This window comes from Equus asinus, chromosome 4 (assembly GCF_041296235.1).
Source record: "Equus asinus isolate D_3611 breed Donkey chromosome 4, EquAss-T2T_v2, whole genome shotgun sequence".
NCBI lineage: Eukaryota > Metazoa > Chordata > Mammalia > Perissodactyla > Equidae > Equus > Equus asinus.
In genome coordinates this window covers 101,849,310-101,864,151 of record NC_091793.1, presented here as the reverse complement: position 1 = coordinate 101,864,151, position 14,842 = coordinate 101,849,310, and the positions used below count along the sequence as shown (strand labels likewise).

Here is a 14,842-nt window from a genome sequence, read left to right as displayed (position 1 = left end):
TAAAAAGTGGAGTTTGTTCTTTACTCAGTTTATTTAGCTTACACTCTTATCCAGTGACAGGCAATCTCTCTAATCAGAATTTTTTCCACTGCACTTGATCTCCAAGACAAAGAGCCAAATCATAATAAAAATTTAAGCTAATGGCATGATTTATTAAGAAAGGATAACCCTGCATGTGCTGGAATCCATTCACAACTGCTCAGGGGCCAGCTCTGTGGCCGAGTGGTTAAGTTCGCGCACTCCACTGCGGGGCCCAGGGTTCGGATTCTGGGCGCGGACATGGCACTGCTCGTCAGGCCATGTTGAGGTGGCGTCCCACATCCCACAACTAGAAGGACCTGCAACTAAGATATACAACTCTGTACGGGGGGTTTGGGGGATATAAAGCAGAAAAAACAACAACAAAAAAGATTGGCAACAGTTGTTAGCCCAGGTGCCAACCCTTAAAAAAAAAAAGGAAGATTGGCAACAGTTGTTAGCCCAGGTGCCAATCTTCAAAAAAAAAAAACTGCTCAAATACCTAACTCTAACAACAGAGGTTCAAATGAGGTACAGAATAGTATTCTGGGGGAGCTTCTATCAGCCTAGTAAGACATGAAAGTACCGAAATAACCTTGGACATATCTTCAACAAGTATAAAAACAAAAAGGGCTTTGAGGTTAACTCTCAGGAATCTAAAGATAAAGCTAACCAAAACCACCACCATACTCTCTAATTATTGGATTTTACAGTGCAGGTCTTAGGGTGTTGAGGTAGAAGAAGGGGTGGAAAGGAAACATTTAATGAGCACCTAGCATCTGTTTACATATTAAGTCTTCTAATCTTCACAACAACTCAGTAAGGTAAGCTGGTTCCATCTGTATTTTGACAAATGAAGAAAATAAGATACAAATCTTACTTTGTCCCAGTTTACAGCTAGTAAGAGTCAAAGCTGGGAATTGAACCCAAGTTTTCTGACTCAAAACCCCATGTTTTTTTCTATCATACAATGCTACATTGTATCTTAGGAAATTCTTGTATTAAGTTTTGTGCTTTAAGGATAAGGATGAAAACAAAGCATAGTCCTAAAGTTTGCTAGCAAGAATCACTCTACCAAGTACTAAAACATTTTAGAAATGTACTGCAACAATCCATTCTTATATTCTTAATATATGCTATGATAAAATGGTTGGTATGCAAAATTAAAGTACTAAGAGTACCTATTAAATTCTTATCCATTTCAATAATCAGCAGCAGCAGTGAATTCAATTTCAGTGCACAGAAGTGCTGTATCGTGTAGATCAAAAAGTGAAATTAATCAGGGTCTCTTTTAATCTATACTCACCTTATGCAAATTAGGAAGAGCATCCTCTGGGTGGAAAAATTAGAAAAAGGTGCCCAGTTCTCCAACCAGACACAGCCTGGCTGGAGAGCGGAGCTTAGGCTAGATTTCAGGTTTCAATTGCCCCTCATCCAAACACCTTTGTGCAATGCCCTAACTATATAATTCTACATAGTGGCCATAAAGCTACTGACAGCTATGGTCAATGAATACAGAAGTCAGCCAATGGGCCCACAGGTCCACATTTTGGAGATTAACGGTACTGCTCAAATATACGGTTTGGTATTTGAAGGCACTACCTATTTGATTTTCAATTACATTATTTAGATAAAAGTAGTAAAACTAATAACGCAAGCAGCATGAAAGATTAGCAAGTATAATGATACAATACATAATAGTTTAAATCAAATTATACCCTCAAGCAGTGTTCTAATTTCACTTACTCAACTGCTGTGTACCCCCAGTGCATTCATCCCAAATCATAAGTAAACTGCCCATGTGCAGTCTCCTGCCACATAAGCCCAAAAAGCACATACTCTTTTAACTCAGTGAATAATAAATTCTCTCAAATTAACCAATCTAGTTGACAGTGAATTACAAATTGTGGGAGTATACACCAAATATAAGATTAGTTTTATCAAGCAGAGACTTCATTCAAATTGCAAATTAAACATAATATGCAATTTGATGCATTAAACTTAACTTTTTAATTTACACTTAAACATATGATGGGTTTTGGAAAATTTAGGCAATTCTTCACTAAAACAAGCTATGTTCCTGATGCTCATTTGTTAACTGGCTATTTGAAACCTGCAACAATTTCTCATAGTAACATTGTTGTAAAGCATGGTTCCATTCTATAGTTTTATATACTGTGAGCTAAATAAGCTTTCCGGGGCTGACCTGGGAAGCTAGCCACGTTTTACAGCATTGTTTCTAGAATAATACATCTTGGATTTACTAACAGCACTTAAATTATTTGCTTCTTGAAAATCCTGACCCTTTTTTTCTTCGGTCAAAGCCTGCCAACCTTTCAAAGAAGGAAGTTCTGCCTACGTTGGTGCTCAGTGTCAATCTAAGATGCTATCTAATCCAAAGAATGGGTTAGAGGAGGAATTTAGACAAGGGGAGTCTGGAGATCCCAGTGATTAACTTCCAGGTTATTTCTATGCTCCTTTAGTTAATCTTTAGAGTAAATCTGTTGGTATGACAAATTCAAAAGAAGTACACAAATAATTATTACAGTGAAATAAATTTCAATCACCATTTGAATGATTTCTATTTTTGTATTCATTCATTCATGTGAACTATTAAACTTAGGTATTAGAAATGTCTTTCAGAGAATAGGCACCTAATCCCAATGAATGTTCAAGATTGGCTAAACTAGAGCATAAATAATAGTGAGAAGGAAAAGTAATAAACTTAGAACTGCAGTGATGTATGAGTAAAGGTGGTGGTGATGTGGATTAAGGCTGCCCCAGCCAGAGAAGCCCAAGGTGACCTGGCCTACATGCCAAACTATACAACCCAGTGGACTTTTTTTATGGTATGAATTAGGACCGCCCCAGGGAGAGAAGCCCAGGGCATCCTCACCTACATGCCGATCTATATGGCCAGATTCGTATCTAAAGTTGTATGACCGCACAATAACCAGACCCCATCTGCACTGAAATCATTTAATGACTTTTTACATCATCTTTTCTTTTCTCCAGTAAAAATAAGTCACGTACCCATGCGTTATAAAATTAGCCCTAACCCTCAACTTGGGGCAGCAGCAGGAGCTCTGACCACCCGTGGGTCCTGTCCCCACGTACCAGCTCTGCCTGCCCATGGGTCCTGTCCCCATGCCAGCGGGGGCAGCAGCAGCTGCTCTGCCTGCCCATGGGCCCTGTCCCCATGCCAGCGGGGGCAGCAGAAGCGGCGCCAGCAGAAGCTCTGACTGCCCATGGGTCCTGTCCCCATGCTATTCCACACTATTCTCTAAATAAAAGAGCACTACTGCCAGATCTTGAGAGTCTAAGAAATCTTTCTTTTGACTCCTCGGCTCACCGACCCCGCATCTGTAGGAACTACAGAATAAAAATACAGACAGTTTATGAGAGGTGGTCAGCAACCAGGTTGGATGGAACTGTGTAGACCCATATTTTATGTAGAGGGATTGCTGAGAACAGTTCCTAAAATAAGATCCTCTACTTAAATGGCTTCCTACAGAATGACCATGTCAGATAATTAAAAGCAACTAAAACCCACCCTAATCATACTTCATTGACATTGCCCAGACTACTGAGAAGAGGTTAGAAGTTAAACCTCCATACACTCACTGCTGTGGAAAAGCAAGTAAATTATAAAACACACAGCTTATGACCTAAATAATAACCTATTTATAGGTTCTCAGTAGGTTAAAAAAAGTAAAGCATGTTGGTTTAGATCTAAAGATAAATTTGTTTGCCTTAAATTATTTTACATTGATAAACTGAACATGTGGTGCTAAATAATATCCACTGAATCATATTTTAAAATGAAGCTTTCTTTATATAAATAAAATAACTCTGCAAAGAACCAAAACACACGTTTTGTCATTCCCTCTAGAGGGGAGAACTGGGTTACAGAAGGCAAAACGAGAAGAGAGAATTTTTGCTAAATATTTTTTTGTACCTTTTCAATTTTGAACTGTATACATATAATATCTATGCCAGAATTAATTAATTAATTAAACTTCCAAAGTATAGTATAAAAGAATGAGGAGCCCTGGTTATGAAGACCAGTTCCTACATTAACTCACTGGGTAGCCTGGGCAAATCACCAACTTTCTGGGCTTCAGTTTCCTCACCTACCAAATGAGCAAAATGGTTCCTTCCAGTGCAAGTGTTTTATAACTGTTTAAGAACTACTGAAAACAACGTTTTTCAAATAGCTTAACTCTGTTAGACAATGCAGTTATACTCAGGGCTACACTTAGAGGCTCACAGCCCTAGCACAATGCATCTATGCAGCATCAACATTTACTAAATTTCCATGTGATTGACGACCAATCTTGACATATACCGTGGCTCTTAAGGATCTGAAATGCTGAACAGTTTTTAGTGGAATAGTTTAAGAGTTTTAGTTACTAAAATAAATGCTTGTTAACTCTCAATTCTATACATTTGATGATAATGGTTAAATGTTTTAAGCACAAAATAATAGTCATATATTAATATAAAAGTCTATACGGTATAGGCATTATACTTTTCCTTCTCTACCAGGACTATGAACAGCTTCTCTTCTTTAAAACATGAAAGTTAATATAAACTTTGTTTATTAGCTTTGTCTTGTAATATATACTTCAACATTATTAGCGCTTTAAAAATAACATTTTCCAAAAGCAGTATGTTTCACTGTAGAAAGTTTAAGAAATATGGAGAAGCAAGAACAAGGAAAAAATTCCATAATCCTACTGCCCAAAAGTATTCAATACTAACATGTTGGTGTAAATATATAGGCACAGTTTATAAAACAGATATTTGCAAAGAGGAGAACTTGTATATCCTATTTTATAATTTTTCTTACTTAGCATATTAACTTTCCTCAAATTATTAAATAGTAGTCTACAATATAATCATAATTTTTCCCACTACTTTAAGTATAATAGTAAAAAAATCAGTGTTAGAAAAGCATTAGTGACCACCAGCATGAGTGCTGATGGTTGCTGTCAGGTTTCTATCCCTATCACTTTAAAGTTGGTTTAGAAGCAAGGCCCCTCTTAACGCGGACTAATTTCCCTTCAAAATAAAAGGCATGGCCTTTCTGAAAGGCTTCTGATCCCCAAGTTAAAGATTCTCCCAACATATACTAAAATTCCATTATGGATATTACCATTCATTTCAGGTTCTTCTGGGCTGCTTTCTTTCTAGCTTGTCTTAGAAAACTAAGAAACTGTTTTAAGGTGTGGCTTTGTTCTGTCACTTTTTGGCTTGATCTCATTTGAGCATTTTAGTATTGAAATTGTCTTAAAACTGTAAAGCACCCAGATAGATGTCATTCTGATGGGCGCTATATAAACTGTGAAATAAATATATTTACAGATTTTAATTGGAAGGGAAAACAAATTAAAATGAAAGGAAAAACAACGATGCTGTAAGCTGTTACATACACAGGTTCTTATAACTTAGGTTTGGAACCTCCTGCATAAGGTCCATCTTAAATTACAGACTACAAGGTAAGAGTGATAAATACAAACTGGTATAGCGTAGAAAGAAAAAGATTTTAATATTGATTATACTCAATTTTTAAGGTTAAAAAGCAGTGTTTAAATTTAAAAGATGAAATCTGCAACAGGTGGCTGTTGACTTATAATTAGTAAAAACTTGTCAGAAATGTACCATGCAGTGATCAAAATGATCCTGGATTGTGAGATGCTACTTAACCTTTTGCAAAAAAATAATGAAGTGGTATGATGCTAAGGGGGTTTATAAGAAGGGTCATTATCACAGGATAAACAGGTCCAATAATACATCCTCTTGGAACATGCAAGCATGGGCTTGTCTGTACCCAATCAAAAACACTGGTAGCTTATTTCATACTCATTATGCTTTGCAGTTTTCCCTGACTTGTAAAAAAATTTTTTTCAAAGGCAACACACCTCAGTCCTTTGAAACAAAACATTTCACTTTGATGAAGATTTCAGATGACTGACTGCTACAAAAGTAAGCCCTAAAAGTATAAAGTTATCAAAGTGTAACCAAGGCTTAACCATAGTTAACTGTCAAAGCCACAACTCCCAAAAGACATTCATACGCCAGAGCACGTTTCAGAAAGGGAGCAGCAATCGTTACTACAATGTCTTCGTCCTATGTGTTCTATTTAGCTAAACATGGTATTTCTGTCCTTTTAATTAATCTTCAGAGAAGCAATTAACAATATAGACACAGGTTATGGTGCATTTAAAAACACATTTAAAATAATTTTTGCAGACAATAAAGATTTGTGTAAAAACAATGAGGCATGTGAATGATACAAAGAAAACATTAATCACTCAGGAGGATATTAAGCGTCTGACTAAATATAATAATGGTGGTTGACACCACTAGAAAGAACAAGATATAAACTCTAATCAAAAGTAACATATAGATGTATTTTGTAAGATTTGTTTTAAAAGTACAGATTAAACAAAAAAAGGTAGAAAATTTTAAGTACTTTTTAGGAATTGTTTCTGGGGACCCCCATTATTTACTGCTATGAGAAATGTCTACTAAGCCATCACTGATACTTAATGAAGTCCACCTGAAACACCTATCAGTCCTTTACTTCAATGTTAACCACACAAAGCTGTAAGGTACTCTCAAGACAAGGGCTCTCCTATGCTTTCATAAAGGGTGTCCTCAAACTATCTTAGGAAAGTTTAAAGACTCCACTAAAAACATCTATGAGCAAATCTAACTTTCCAACAATATCTCCATAGTATTCTTTTAAAGCACAAGAAAAATTAATTGCAAACAAATTAAAAAGCTAAGTATTAAATCTTAAAATGGCCCTTTATAACAGGATTTTAAAATGTAAAACAGAGTTTTAACATATTATCAAATACAGGCATTACCTGGATAGATGGCTTGTTTAAGTGACCCAGATTTGAGGTTGTTTGTCTTGGTTCATGTCCTAAGACCATCATATTAGCATTGATCAATCTGAAGGCATCAATAACAACCTGTAAAAAGAAGGTGTCAGGTCAATTCTTTTTTAAAAAGCAAGTGATGATGCCAAGCAACAGTGGACAAGGCATGATCAACTTGCATCTGTTTCTGGCCTATTTCCAGAAAATCATTTAATTATAATATTAATAAAAAGAACCTCCTGCTGACTGTGCCATCAGCACACCACCCTCTATCTTGTAATGTAAGGTGACACCAATTATTCCAATTTTCATGAAGCAGTAAAGAAAAATATTAACTCTGCATCTTTATTATTGAAATACGTCATTACTAAACTTACGCGAAACAGCCTTCATTGGTGTGCATATGTTTGTCACCTAAATTTTACCTAATCAAAATGAATGACAAAGAGAAACTAAAACTGAAAGTGAGCACAAGCTATGGGACCACATCTAGAGCCCAGCCCTGTCACATCAATTATACTACCACAGTACTTGAAATGACAACAAAATTACAACCAGCAAGGCACTTGCTCCACGTATTCTCTTCTAGTCAGATACCTTTTACTTCTTGTGACTATAAAAGACTTTATACCTTGTCTGATGGCCTTAAATGGCCAAGCCACTGTCGAGTATAGGAGGGACAACACAAGAAAACCAAGGTCATCTGTGCTTTAAGCCAAGAACATGGTATAGAATAATATGGCCCTAAGCTCATAGTAAAGAAATACCAATAGGCATCCTCTTTTTGCTGAGTGTATTCAGTATTTCTGTACAGAAAGACCTCAAATTCTTACATGATACAGTATCATCTGTTAGCTCTTATATATTGAGAGATTTAACAAGAATTACATACATTGTGAAGTTTTATGTAAAGCACAGGGACTTTGAGACAGATGTCTCTTTCAGGGAATTTATATCAATTACCTATAGAATAAACTCAATACATTCATTCCATAAAAAAATCTTAAAGCAGTATAATATAGTATTTCTAGATTTGCCTTTAAAAGTGCTAAACAGCTGAGATTTACCAATGTTTTTAAAGTTATTGTCAACTACACTGTCTCTTATTTGTATAATTATTGTTTGAGGATACTAACAGATTAAAAACTAAAATTTATTTTCAACTTAAGCCAACTGAAATCTAATCAAGTCTGAAAAATCTGTTTGGGGTAAAGTATTACTACATGCTGTATGCTAAAGAGGAAGATTTAAAGAAAGAAAAAGAAACAATCACCCTTTCTAAAAGGCTGCCGAGAAGGCTCAAGAGTACCAAAGAATGCAAACTTAGACCAAAGCATTATGACAAGTGAATCAGTCTAAGGGCTCTGTCCACTTTGGTAAGCCAAAAAAAAATCAATGTGAATTTTGCTTTTATTTCTAACAGTATGAATTTTCCCAAAAGACTCCTCTTGCTTCAAAATAAAATCAAGTATCCCCAGAACATGCATGATTTAATAGTTTGTGAAAACTCTTTTTTCTTTTTATACAGTAACTGTAATCCAGATTTAACTTTCACATTTATGTATAAATAAATATGGCCTAGGGTTTTTACCTCTGGCTTAAATTTTTTTCTTATATTTTTTTCATAAAGTGATGATAAAAATAGGTACTAATATGAGACATGATTTAATCAGATAATATAAATAATTTCAAACTATCATTTAAAAAAATAGAGAAGTAACTTTTCTAACATTTTCTACTAAAAAGCACATAAAATAAAATTAAAATACAGGTGAAAGAGGGGAAAAGTGACCATTCTGTTAGATAGATGTACAACTTAAATAAATATAGAATTAAGAATTGCCACCCTACCTATTAGTGGTAAATATTTAAGAGCAAAGCATCATTTTGGTCCAATTGTTCTAAAAATGCTTTCATTCCATTTTATAATTTCAGTAAAATCACTTGCAGAAAAAATCCACTTCTACAAAACTATGAGAATTCCATTATATACCAGAACAAAATGCCTATATACTTTTTCATACTCAACACTTTCAAACTAAAATGGCAGAAAGCTATTTTACATGCAAAAATCTCTGTAATATTTCTCTGGAATATTATAAGCAGGTGTGAAACATCATAAAAAGGAAATGAAAACACCAGCTAAGTAGATATCATGATCAGTTAGAAACAAATCTGAAATAAAAAATTTTAAATTCTATTAAAAAATTAAGAGAAAAATTCAAGAACTTAATATACTGTTCAACTAATAAATGGTGGTCTGTGTAAAATGACATGCTTAGATTGACAATTCCTGAGTAGCAATATGATAGCCAATAGAAAATGAATATTTTAACTACACCAAGATTCAAGGAATTTGCTGCCATCACTATAGCAACTGTCTTAAGGAAACTAACATGTTCAACAACCTGCAGACCAAAATTAGATTTAGTACGCAATAAAAATATAAATATGGCAATATAGTCTACATTTTAATTTCTGAACAATTTTATAATTGCGTTTTTTGTGCTATGAGAATAAGTGGGTTTCTCCTTTAGAGCAACCTATCAAAATAGACTCATTAATGTCCAGTGCACTAATGAGCACTAGGTGAAGGAAGTGTTAATTATGCCACAGTGAGATTCAAGAAAAAGCCCTAGTGAGCACTTGGAGGTGTGTATAAGCTGAAGGCGTTTCTCTATGTTTGTGTATTTACAGCGTGATGCAACAGAACGACAGCAAAGTGGTCACTCCATGGTTAAGAATGGAAATCTCAGATACATACTGAACAAAGAACCCCCAAGGATTAATTAAGGTGTTGGGGGAGGGGGGGACAGGGAAAATAATCCATTTTCTGGAGCTATATGAATTTTCTAAACAGTTTGTTTTAAAGTATATATACATTAAATTAGTTCAGTTAATGTCTTATAAATCCAAATAGTAATTCAGCTAAAAACTTTGCCCCAAACTACCTCCTTAATATGTAGTAACAAAAACTTCCAAGCTAAAGTATGAGGAATATTTTCAGCAATATGATGCTAGACTTTTATAATTCCTTTCCATGCTGAAGTCCTACATACACCACAGTGAATCTCTATTCACCAGCCTGACCATTTAATTTTTTTCTGGTACAAGTGCCTTGAGACTTTTCAGAGGTCACTGCAACAGTAGACAGCTTATAACAAAACCATTAGCAGTTCGGCTAGCTTAGGGAAACCTCTTACTTTCCTTTTTTGTTTATTATCACTGCATGAATCTGCAGCATATGATAGTTTATAATTTCTCAGGCTTGTTAAATTCATGTTAAAGGTCTGTTTTCTTGTTGAATAAATTTTGTTCATATAATGCTGCCTATTTCATACACTCAGTCTTTAATAGCACCTTTGGTCTATGCGCAACTCACAGATCAAAACAGAGGACTAAAATAGGGGTTGATGATGCTATTTACATGTGTGATTCCTGCTGTCTTCTTGTTAGTAGCTTTAATATAATAGAAGACCTTGTCTGTTTTGTAATTAACACATCTTTACTGGAGAGATATTTGGAAGTGATTGCTGTGAATATACTGGTTAGTAAAATAAACACAATCACACACCACTTTCTGTTATCAGACAAATTTGTGAATTGTACACATTATACTCCAGATCAACAAACTGTGATATAACAGCCAAGTAGAAGACACATATTTATATAACCCTTTATTTTTCTGAAAATATGTATTCACTCTGACCTTGCAAATATAATTAGCTTGTGGGATGTGCAGATTTCAGTACCATGGTTGCTTTACTAATTGCAACTCTTGGAAATAGATACTAAATATTTGGAAGCTGCCAATACAAAATAAAAACTGCATCTTTTTTGTACATCTGTCTTAGCTTATAAAAGCAAAATAGTTTTAAAAACAATACTGTGTTCCATATTTATTCCAAGCACACCCAGGGGTCAAGCACCTATCATTTCATTTTAATAACGAACCTGGTTTAGGACTCAAAACTATAATTATTTTGAAATTCAGTTCAATTGATAATTTGTTGGCTTCTTTCACGAGTATAGTAGTTTATCCAATACACTATTTATTTTTAAATTCATGTTTTCATATCAACTGCTAGGTCACTGAAAGGCTAGACTAAATTTTTAAAGCATCAATCTATAGTTCCCAATTTTTACATTCAGAAGACGCTGGTTTTTTTAAGTAAGCTCTTAAAATTAGTTTAATATAAAGACATTTGAAAGAAAAACACATAAGCACTTCTGGCAGTAGTTACTGTAATTCATAAAATCTCTCTTTTTTAACAGTAGCTGCCTTTGGCATTTCCAATTGCGCTTACATTGAAGTCAATGACTATGGAAAGTGTTTAGATATAAAATGAACTGAAAAAAAAAAGCTTGAAAGAAAAATTTTAAGACTCAAAATCAATCTTAAACATCAAAATAGCAAGGAGAATTACAATTCAGTTACCAGTTAGGTTACATATTTAAAAACATATAAACCCACCACCATATAAAATAAGTCTCTAAATGACTGTAAAAACACTAAGTGTGGAAAGAAAAGCAACACCCCATATCAAATACCCTTTATCACCTAGAAATGACCTGTTATCAACTGCTTAGGTTGTTTCTAGATTCTTTAAAAATTAAGAGTGCATGTGACCTGAGAAGTACTGCTGGGGTTTGTGACCATTTCGTTACTTCTGCTGCCATGCACTGCCAGACGTCTATAAGAGAAAAACATCTTATGTCTCTTGTAAGCCCACAGCATAAAAAATTCAAAGAAACCTTACTTTTTATGCCATTTCCAATGAAAAGCACTAAGAACTAAAACTGACTCATGCCAAATGCATATCACTGAATTGCTGTGATTTCTTAGTCTCAAGTTTGCAACACGGAAATTATTTATAAAATGTCAATTTTAGCTCTGGAAAAGAAATTCCTATGTGAGTGTACATTTTCTTTCTTCATCCTTGGAGAATTGCTTACTGTAGCTAGAGATCTGTAGCACAACTTCAATATATTGGGAGAAAGGGGGATGGGGTGTAACTAGCATAAACTACTTTTTTTGACAAGTGAAGACATACATCAAAATTCAAAGTTAAGCCACAAGTTTTGAACATATATGCCATAATGAAAACAAATTGATCTTTAGAAACTAGCACAGCAAAGGTAACTAGACATTTTTAGATTCATGAAACTTTGTAAAAAGAATATAGTCGAGTAATAAACTAAAGTTTAGCAGAACTTTACAGTGTGTACATGTAGTCAGTACGGTACAGGTGTTTAAATGCTTGAGATACTCTGGAGTCAGAATCCTGCCCAAGTTAGAATTCTGGCTTTATCACTTGCTAGCTAAGAGATCTAGGATAAGTTTTTTAACCTCTCAGTGTCTCCATTTGCTCATGAATGACACCTCACAGAGTTGGTGGTAAGATTAAATAAAATAATACGTGTGTACCTGTCACTATAGTTCTTAGTGTTATTAACTGTGGTGGTCATGGAGTTGCCCAGCTCAGATCTCCTTCCAACAGAACCTGCTGTGGAGAGCATAGCAGACTCACAACCTCCAGATGCTACACCTTTGGATCCTCTGGGGGTTCACCCCAGGTCCCGCTTCCCTTGGGCTGCTCTCAGTCAATGACTGAACACAGTTGCGGTACTAGAACCTAGCCTTCCAGCCAAGTAAGGGATTCTCCTAAAGGGCAACTTTGTCTCAAGGACTCCCCATCAGCCTAGCTGAAACTTTCTCAGAAATATGCTGCAGCCTGACGCTCCTCCTATCCAATCCTGCTTTCCCTTTCTCCTTCCACAGGGTCAGACCTGTACCGCTGTCTGAAGAGTCTCCCTTTTATCCATCATAGGTGTTTTCCTTAATAAATCTCTTGCACATCTAATCTCACTTTGGCATCTGCTCCTTGGAGCACCCAAACTGACTCAGTACACATAGCAGAGTACTGCTGCTGTAAAACAGTGTAAAGTTAGAAAAAAGCTACCCCCAAAATCAAAATTTTAAATGTGGCAACCATAGACACTTGACATACGAAAACATTAATAGGAAATTAGGGAAGGACATTTAAAAACATATATTTCCTTAGAAAAATTCCTAATTAAAATAAAGAAAAAAGCATACAATTATACTGAATATTATTAGCTCTTTAAAGAAAACATGAAAAAAGAAAGAAAAAATGGCAATATTCCTAGAATCTTGATACTACTGCATGATAGTATTTCTAGACTTACTTGTGACAAACTGTGAACTTAAAAACTGAACTCCTCAGGGGACTGTTATATGAGCTACAAGAGACTACCATCTCTGGGTCACTGGTCTCATACCAACTCAGAGTACCAATTCCATCTGGTGGCTACACAGTCAGCCTACATAAAATGAGCAAGTGTCTTCAGATTTCTTTCTAGTAGACAAACTAAAGCAACATAATTGATATGCTTATTGACAGTTCTACACAAAGTAAAGGAATAAAAGGATCTAGAGACTAAAGGCTAGTGCTCAACCATATTAGCAACACAGTAGGGCAGTGAATAAGGGAAATTAAAACACACATACACTTCTTATGCTTTAACATAAACTTCAAAGCAAAATGCAAATATATCCTTCAAACTGCCATTTCTCAATAGGCAAGGTTATTTTTGTAGGAAAAATACATAACGGTCAATTACTTTGTGATGTATCACTTTCATGTACTTTTATTTGGCTTATCAATTACTGTAGAGAAATTATCTGGTCTAATCCTCTCAACATCCAAGAGGTAGGTATTAATATTCTCAATTTATGGATGACAAAACTGAGGCTCTGAGGACATGAATAAATTAAATGAGATGGCACAACCAGTGATACCACTATGATTTGTACACACACATCATTCCACAGTCAGTACTCTTCATCTCCAAGTTATTTAATGTAACAGTTATCCTAACACAAAACCAAGAAAGACTACTATTAGATTCAGTTATTTGATGGCAAGGTCTGTGTCTTAGTCACCACTCAATCTCCATTCCCCAGCACAGCACCTGGCACACATAAAACGGTGCAGAATAAATAGCTATTGAAACGAAAAGCTCCAAGAAGGCATCTTTAGTTACTTCTTCATATAAAGTTTTACCATTCATGCTTATTTTTCCTTCCAAAAAAAAAAAAAGACATTCACTATATGTAAAAAATCTAATCACCAGCTTCCCATTTTCTTATCATTGCTTAGCTCTGAATTCATGAAACGCTCTTCCATGGCATGCTGAACTGAAAAACTCAAAGATCACATAGCACTCTTTACTTGTGAATAAAAACTGCACACAGTAAACCTATTTGGAATGTAAAAAGTGGCAGTGGGCATCTATTCATCAGCTTAGTAGGAGTCTAAGAATAACCATTGAAGAGTAAACATGACTTAGAAGAAAATTTACCACCATGATCAATTCTAGCCTCTGCATGAAATTACAATAATAACAACATATTAAACATGCCAAAACTAAGTCCCAGGTCCAGAAACATCCTCACAATTAACATAGGCTAACATCAAGTCATTTGACGATGACTTTAAACAAGTAATATATATGGGCTATGAAAAGGCCTCTTCTACAAAGCCACAGTTTCCATTTGCTGGTACAACACTGGCATTAAGGACAGGGAGTAGACTTTAATTCTTCTCTATGTCTCCATTGTGTATGCCTGGCACACAGTAGTGATCAATCAGTGTCTGCTGAATGAACAACCAGGGATCATTAGATTGGGGAAATAAAAGCACTCAAGAAGCAAAAGAGTCAATAAATAACATTCTTAAAGATGAGACATTGTTTTAAAGGTTTTCCTGGGTGCCCCGTGGCCGAATGGTTAAGTTCACATGCTCCACTTTGGCAGCCCAGGGTTTCACCGGTTCAGATCCTGGGCGCAGACCTAGCACTGTTCACCAAGCCATGCGGAGGCAGCGTCCCACAGAGCAGAGCCAGAA

At 35.3% G+C, this 14,842-nt stretch overlaps 1 protein-coding gene across 3 annotated transcripts in view; it reads right to left on the bottom strand.

Annotated features, from left to right (window-relative positions):
- The window catches only part of PSMD14 (proteasome 26S subunit, non-ATPase 14), a 93,798-nt gene that overhangs the window by 16,588 nt on the left and 62,368 nt on the right, over positions 1-14,842 (bottom strand). For all 3 annotated transcript variants that reach the window (XM_014860063.3, XM_070507972.1, XM_070507974.1), the window contains one exon: positions 6,897-7,004. In XM_014860063.3, the coding sequence (XP_014715549.1) occupies positions 6,897-7,004 (108 nt within the window). The remainder of the gene's footprint in view (positions 1-6,896; positions 7,005-14,842) is intronic.